This window comes from Rhincodon typus, chromosome 2 (genome assembly GCF_021869965.1).
Source record: "Rhincodon typus isolate 14 chromosome 2, sRhiTyp1.1, whole genome shotgun sequence".
Classification (NCBI taxonomy): Eukaryota; Metazoa; Chordata; class Chondrichthyes; order Orectolobiformes; family Rhincodontidae; genus Rhincodon; species Rhincodon typus.
The window spans coordinates 49,156,564-49,164,771 of record NC_063333.1 but is presented as its reverse complement, the minus strand read 5'-3'; the positions used below and the strand labels follow the sequence as shown (position 1 = coordinate 49,164,771).

The window sequence follows — 8,208 nt, the reverse complement described above, 5'->3', positions numbered from 1 at the left end:
GTGTGAGAGAGAGAGGGTGTGTGTGTGTGTGTGTGAGAGAGAGAGAGGGTGTGTGTGTGTGTGTGAGAGAGAGAGGGTGTGCGTGTGTGAGAGAGAGGGTGTGCGTGTGTGAGAGAGAGGGTGTGCGTGTGTGAGAGAGAGGGTGCGCGCGTGAGCGAGAGAGAGAGAGGGTGTGCGTGTGTGAGAGAGAGGGTGCGCGCGTGAGCGAGAGAGAGGGTGCGCGCGTGAGCGAGAGAGAGAGAGGGTGCGCGCGTGAGCGAGAGAGAGAGAGGGTGCGCGCGTGAGCGAGAGAGAGAGGGTGCGCGCGTGAGAGAGAGAGAGAGAGGGTGCGCGCGTGAGAGAGAGAGAGAGAGAGAGGGTGCGCGCGTGAGAGAGAGAGAGAGAGGGTGCGCGCGTGAGAGAGAGAGAGAGGGAGGGTGACTGGACAGTGTGGTGAGTTCACGTCTGGTGATCCCTGTTGAGGTAGTCGTCATTGGCACCGAATGCGGTTGCAGCATCTGCACACCTGACATACATTGTCTGACCCGAAATGTCACCTCTTCTTTCCACTGATAAAACCTTTAGTTGTCTCAGGACCATGACTTGAAAGGAATTTGGGGATTTACTTTTCCATTCTAATCGATTAAAACCTTCTAACTGATTGAAGATTTAACAGCATCTTAGGTTTGTTTAATACATCCTCATTAATGGTGTGAACCTTGGATCTTTTACTTGTAAAATCTGTGTCTGATACTACCTCCCTAACTAACACCTGAAGAAGGAATGAGACTCCGAAATCTTGTGTTTTCAAATAAGACTGTTGGACTGTAGCCTCGTGTCATGTGAGTTCTGACCTTGTCGACCCCAGTCCAACGCTGCCACTTCCACAAATTTGAAAGAGTTCGGAAAAGATTTACAAAGATGTTGCTAGGAAAAATCAAAATTGAAGAATCGTCCAGTGAAAATACATGGGTTGAAATTAGAAATAAAAAAGGAAAGATCACCTGGGATGGGGGTGTCCAGAACTCGAGGGCAAAGGTTTGAGGCGAAGGGGAAAGATTTAAAAGGGACCTAAGGGGCAATGTTTTCCTTTGCAGAGGGTGGTACTTGTATGGATTGAGCTGGCAGAGGAAGTGGTGGAGGTTGATACAATTAAAACATTTTATATTCATCTGGATGGGTATATGATTCGGAAGGGTGTCGAGGCATATGGGCCAGATGCTGGCAAATGGAACTCGATTAATTTTTGATATCTGGTCAGCATGGACGAGTTGGACCAAAAGGTTTGTTTCCCCACTGTACAACTCTATGACTCTAGGATCTTGATGGAATTGTACAATAGACAACCCTCCCCTCCATAGTCCGAGGGAAATTGAGGAACAAATGTGTGGAGATCTCTGATATATGTAAGAATAATAAGATTGTAATAGTAGGTGAATTTAACTTCCAATACGTTGACTGGGACTACCATAGTGCTAAAGGTTTGGATGGTGAAGCATTTGTCAAATGAGTTCAAGAAAAAAATCTTTATCAATATGTAAATCTTCCTTCTAGAGAAGAAACAACACGTGACCTTCTCTTGGGTAATAAGACAGGGCAAGTGACTGAAGTGATAGTAGGGGAACACTTTAGGTCTAGTGGTCATAATTCTGTTTCTTTTCAAATAGTTATGGAAAAGGATAAACCTTCCATAAAAATTAAATTTTTTATTTGGAGTAAGGCAAGGTTTAATGGTATGAGACAAGAACTTTCAAAAGTTGATTGGAATAGACTGCACGTAAGGGGTTGTGTGATAAGTGGGAGGTTTTCAAAAATATGATAATGGGAGTTGAGTCATTATGTTCTTTTAAAGTGAACAGGTAAGCCTGGAATAATTAGAGAACAATGGATGAATAAAGCTTTTGAGGTTCTAGTCAAGAATAAAAATAAATCATATATTAGATATAGACAACTGGCTTCAAATGAATCTCTTGCACAGTATTAAAAGTGTAGGGACATTAAGAGGGAGATCAGGAAGGCAGAGAGAGAATATGAGATAGCCTTGGCAAATAAGGCTAAGAATAATCCAGAAAGATTCTACAAATACATTTAAGAGCAAGAGAACAACGAGAGAGAGATTAGTCCCCCTTAAAGATCGAAGAGGTCTTCCCTGTGTTGAACCTCAGGAGGTGGGTGAGATATTAAATGAATATTTTGTGTCAGTTTTTACTGCATAGAAAGAAATGGAGGCCAGGGAACTCAGAAGTAAATATTGACATTTTGAAAACAGTTCACAATACAGAAGAGGAAGTGCTGGAGGTCTCAGAAAATACAAAGTTGGTTGAATCTCCGGGACCTGATTAAGTGTATCCCAGGACATTGTGGGAAGTTAGGGAGAAATTTACAGGGTTTCTTGAAAAAATATTTTTTCTTCATGTATAACTATAGGTGAGGTGCCAGATGACTGGAGAGTGGCTAATGTTGCGTCTTTGTTTAAGAAGGGATGTAAGGAAAAGCATGCAAACTATCGACCTGTGAGTCTGACTTCGGTGATGGGCAAGTTGTTGGAGGTGATTCTGAAAGATATAATTTGTTTGCGTTTGGAGAGGGAAGGAATGATTAGGGATCATCAGCGTGGTTTTGTGCTAGGGAAATCATGTCTCACAAACTTGCTTTGAGTATTTTTCAGGAAATAACCCAGAGGGCAGAGTGGTAGTCATTGTTTACTTGGACTTTAGTGAAGCCTTTGACAGTGTTCCACTTGGTAGACTAATTAGTCAAGTTAGATCAATGGGATTCAGGGCATGCTTGCCAGTTGGATACAAAATCGGTTTTACAGCAGGAGACAGGGAGTAATGGTAGAGGATTGTTTTTGGACTCCACAGGGATCTGTACTTATTTCACTTTTGTTTGTCGTTTATGCTAAAGAGTAACAGATGGAGTTTAATTTGGATAAATGCATTTTGGTGAAACAAACAATAATATACAATTAAAGTAGGGCCTTGGGTAATGTTGTAGAACTAAGGGTTCAGGTACTAATTCTTTGAAGTTTGAATCACCTATAGATAGGGTGGTTAAGAAAGCATTAAGCATGCTTCCCTTCATTGCTATCACATTTGAGTATAGAAGTTGGGACATTATGTTGAGGTGGTATTGGACGTTGATGAGGCCCCTTCTGGAGTACTGTGTCCAGTTCTGGTCACCCTGTTACAAGAAGAATGTTATTAAGCTAGAGAGGGTTCAGAGGAGATTTACCAGGATGTTGCTGGGAATGGAGGGTTTACGCTATAGGGAGAGGCTGAATAAGCTGGGGCTTTTTTCCCTGGAGTGTTGAGGCTGAGGGGTGACCTTTATAGAGGTTTAATAAATTGTGAGGAGCATGGATAGGGTGAATAGCCAAGGTATTTTCACCAGGGTAGGGGTGTCCAAAATAGAAGGCATAGGTTTAGAATAAGAGGGGAAGATTCAAAACGGTCCTGAAGGGCAACGTTTTCTCACACAGAGTGGCGCATGCATGGAACGAGCTGCCAGAGGAAGTACTGGAGGCGGGAAACAATTACAACATGGAAAAGGCACCTGGATGGGCCAAGTGCTGGCAAATGGGACTAGATCAGTTTAGGATATCTGGACCAGTTGGATCGAAAAGTCTGGTTCCGTGCTGTACAACTCTATGACTCTAAGATATTAAACAAAGTCAAAGTTGTCAAGAGCTTATGGAATGTATGGACTTTGCTGGGTTTTGCTAAATTAATTTGGAGGAATAGATTTTTGAAAACTACACCTTAAATTCTACTATTGTTAATACACTTCATACTATGTAAGCAAGCTCTGCTTAGTTAAAGTCTTGCAGTAACAGATCGTTTACAGATTTATATAAATAATCAAATTGCTGCTGAAAGAAGAATGCTGGTACTGTGTGTAAGAATTGAAGACGTCATTCTGTATTGCAGTTTAAATGCAAAACTGTGGAAAGCATTAATGTCAACACATTAAAAATTAGGTAGTGTAAGAGCGTATATAACATTTCAAATATGATGGGTAAAATAGTGTTGCACACTTCTTTTCTTTGAAGTTGTATTCATGTGTAGTCCAAAATTTTATTAAGTTTTAATAAATTTTACCTTATTGCTAAAATTTAGGAGTGGAAACTGATATGAGACCTGTTATCAGTTGCCAGAGAAAAGCAGGTGGATTGGAAAGCTATCCACTTGTTTAATATCTCAAGTCTTTGATCTGCTATATGAAGCTATTTCAAGACCTGAAGCCAATTTCCTTTCTTTCACTCTTTCTTTCCATCGTCCCTACCCCAGGGTGAATACTCCATTCATGTCACAAGTGATGTAATTTTTGATATATGTAAGTGTCTTTAATTCTATAAAGTTGTGTTGGATTAGGCACATCTCCTGCCAGTCTCCGCAATTATGCACCACCAGTAGATCAGGACACTTCCATTTCTGGGGAAATATAGTTCAAGACTTTAACAAAGTTAATTTTATTTTTTAAGAATCTGTCCTAATGTTTCTAATGTAGCAGCATCAAATTATGTACTATATGTTTCAATATGTTTTCAGTTAACATTTATATACATAGAGTAGATGGGGCAAATTATAATTATTCTGTAAGATTAGGTACCCAGTACAGTGAACTAAATACTTAAACGTTATCCTCATTAATTTAAATTTTTCTGGATGACTTCTACTAAATAGAAAAAAAAATGGTGCTTTCAATTCATTTTAAATTTCAGATGTCAAGGAAAAGGCATGTATTACCTCACACAGTAAAGTGCACTGAAGTTTCTAATTAACCACCAGAGCTCTTCCAAACACGTTTCATTTATGAACGATGACCATGAATCCATTGTCAATTATCAGGGAAAAACCCATTCACCAATGTCCTTCAGGGAAGGAAACCACCATCCTGCCTGGTCTGGCCTACATGTGACTCCAGACCCACATGTGGCTGACTCTTAACTGCCCTCTGGGCAATTAGGGATGGATAATAAATGCACCACCCTCATCCTGTGAATGAATAAGAATTGCACTACTTAATATGTGCACTTAAACTCTTAGCAAATGGTGATTATCTTTAGTATATATGTAAGTGTTGATTAAGAACTGATAAACAACTGTTCAAGATTAATTTATGTAATATGCTTTGTGTGTAGCTTGATCATGCCAGGGCCACTCAGACGGACCTCATGCGAAAATCTGTCCGAAGGAAAACTGAGATTGATGATTTACGTAAACGCCAAGAAGAACTACTTGAGAGAATTAATGAAGAGCAGAAGGCTAGGGAGCAGTTGGCATTGGAACTTCATAAAGCAGAAGGTATGTTAAATGTGAACAAGACTTTTAAAATCAAATTTGAGCCCTTTTAGGAGCAAAACAAAGTTGCTGGAAAAGCTCAGCAGGCCTGGCAGCATCAGTGAAGGAAAAAACAGACTTAACTTTTCACGTCCAGACCCGAAATGTTAACTCTTTTTTCCTTCACAGGTGCTGCCAGATCTGCTGAGTTTTTCCAGCAACTTTGTTTTTGTTCCTCATTTACAGCATCTGCAGTTCTTTTGGCTTTTATTGAGCATTTTTATCTGTACTGTTGAAATAAGGTTCTGATTGTCTGGTTATATGCTTGGAGTGTCACTCAATGAAATTAATCAAGTTGTTAGTTTGAGACAATGGGTATAGATTGTACAATATGTCCCATGCTCACAATCCAACTGAATCATGTGTAATGAGCAGACTAATTAAATGATGTCAGAGTAAAAATCCCCTAGAAACAGTGAGTTAACATTGTAGAATTTAGCATTCGGTTTGAGTGAGAAGCTTTAGTTGGAGACAACTGTGCTAACCTTAAATAAGGATAATTATATGGGAACAAGGGCTGGAGAGGATTGGGACTAGAGTTTAGCAGAAAAGAAGGTTGAGAAAAAAGGCAGATGTTTAAGAAAATAGTTCATGACTCCAACAAAGATACAACCCAGTGAGGTAGAAGGACTTTCGGAATGACCGTGGCTAACCAGGAAAGTTGAGGATAGTACCAAATTGAAAAGAAAAAAGTAGTGTGGTAAATTAGAGGATTGGAAAAGTTTTAAAAGCCAACAGAAGTTGATCATGAAAGGAGGAAAATAATTGAGGGCGTACGAACAAGTAACATAAAAACAGACAATAAAAATTCATGTAAAGCGTGCATGGAGGAACTGCACTAACTGTTCATTTCTACATGGCACAAAAATAAAATGGGAAAGGTGGCCCAATCATGGCTAATAAGGGAAGTTAGGCATAGTTTTAGATTCAAGGAACGGGCATATAAAATAGCAAAAAATGCCCTTGACCTAAAGATAGAGAACAATTTAGATTTCAGCCAAGAAGGATGAAGTGATTGGTTTAAAAGGTGAGAATAGAGGAGGAGAGAAGGCTTGTGAGGAATTGAAATAACTGCACAGAGGCCAGTGTCCCATCACCAAGTCACTTTTTTTTTTAACTACAGTACAGTACACTGGCTGTAGCCAGCAGCTTGGAGTCCTAATCTCCTGGTTATATTGGTCAGCCAAGGCTTTCCTGATTGGCCCAGGTTAATGACCCCAATCAGGAACCTCGTTAACAGGGCCATCTGGTTTCAATTGCGACAGAAGCCTACAAATTGATTGTAGCAGCCTCTATAGGTATGTGAAGAGAAAAACATAGGTCCCTTACAGCCAGAAACAGGGGAGAACAAAGAGAGGGCAGACCAATTAAATACATATTTTTGTCCTCTTCTCATAAAGGAGGACAAAATAACGTCCCAAAAATGTTGCACAACACAGGGTCTGGTGAGAGGGAGGAATTGAAGGGAATCAGTATTATTAGGGAAATGATGTTGGGGAAATTAATGGGATTAAAGGCAAATAAAACCCCAGTGTATGATGATCTGCATCCCAGAGTATGTAAGGAAATGGCGCTAGAAATGGTGGATATATTGGTGGCCATCTTTCTGGAATCTGTTGAATTTGGAGCGGTTCCTATGGAAGATAAATAATGTAACCCCACTGTTTAAAAAAGATAGTAGAGCGGCACTAGGGGATTACAGACTGGTTAGCCTGACATCAATAGGGGGGGAAATGCGAGAATACGGTGAAAATATCAGTCATAGCATGGATTTACATAAGGAAATCTACTGGAATTCTTTGTAGGTCCAATAAGAGTTGATAAGGAAGAAGCCAGTAGATGGAGTTTACTTGGACTTTCAGTAACATCCTGCATAAATCTTATCATGTAAATTTAAAAAGCATGGTATTTGGGGTCATGTACTGACATGGATGGAGAACTAGTTGGCAGACAGGAAACAACAGGTTGAAATAGTCAGATCTTCTTGTGAGTGGGAGGAAATGACTCATGGGGTACCACGGGGACTAGGATACTAGGACCCCTGTTATTCACAGTATATATTAATGATTTAGATGAGGGAACCAAGTTTTATATATCCAACTTTGCAGATAATATAAGTCTGGGTGAGAGGGTGAACTATAAGGAGGATGCAGCGATGCTTTGGTGTGATTTGGACAAGTTGAGTGAGTGGGCAAATGAAATTTAATGTGGATAACTGAGAGGTTATAACTGTGAGACCTGGTTTTCTTGTTCACCAGTCACTGAAAGTAAGCATATAGGTGCAGCTGACAGTGAAGAAGGTAAGTGGTATGTTGGCCTTCACAGAGAGAGAATTTGAATACAGGAACAAGGATGTCCTGCTGCAATTATACAGGGCCTTGGTGACACCACACCTGGAGTACTGTAAACAATTTTGATCTCCTTAGCTGAGGAAAGACATCCTGGTCATTGACAGAGTGCAACAAAGGTTTTCCAGAATGAATCCTGTGATGATAGGACTGTATGTATGAAGAGCATCTGGATCAGTTAGGTCTATATTCCACAGGAGTTTACAAGAATGAGGGGCAGTCTCACAGAAACCAATCAAATTCTAACTAGACAAAACAGGGAGTCCAGAGCCAGGAGTCATAAACTAAGGATACAGGGTAGCCCATTTAGGACTGTGATGAAGCAAAGTTTCTTCACCAGAGAGTAGTAAGCCTGAAGAATTCTGTACCACAGAAAGCAGTTGAGGCCAAAAGATTGAATGATTTCAAGGAGTTAGATATAGTTCTTGGGGCTGAAAGTATCAAAGGGTATGGGGAGAAAGTGTAAATAGGGTACTGAGTTGGATGATCGCATTGAATAGTGGAGTAAACTTGAAGGGCCAAATGACTAGCTCCTTCAC

General features: G+C 40.3%; 1 protein-coding gene across 1 annotated transcript in view; it reads left to right on the top strand.

Annotated features, from left to right (window-relative positions):
- LOC109930798 (A-kinase anchor protein 9-like) overlaps nt 1-8,208 on the top strand; it is a 117,987-nt gene that overhangs the window by 59,091 nt on the left and 50,688 nt on the right. Inside the window, exon 13 of the mRNA XM_048607967.1 lies at nt 5,123-5,285. Coding sequence (XP_048463924.1) covers nt 5,123-5,285 — 163 coding nt within the window. The remainder of the gene's footprint in view (nt 1-5,122; nt 5,286-8,208) is intronic.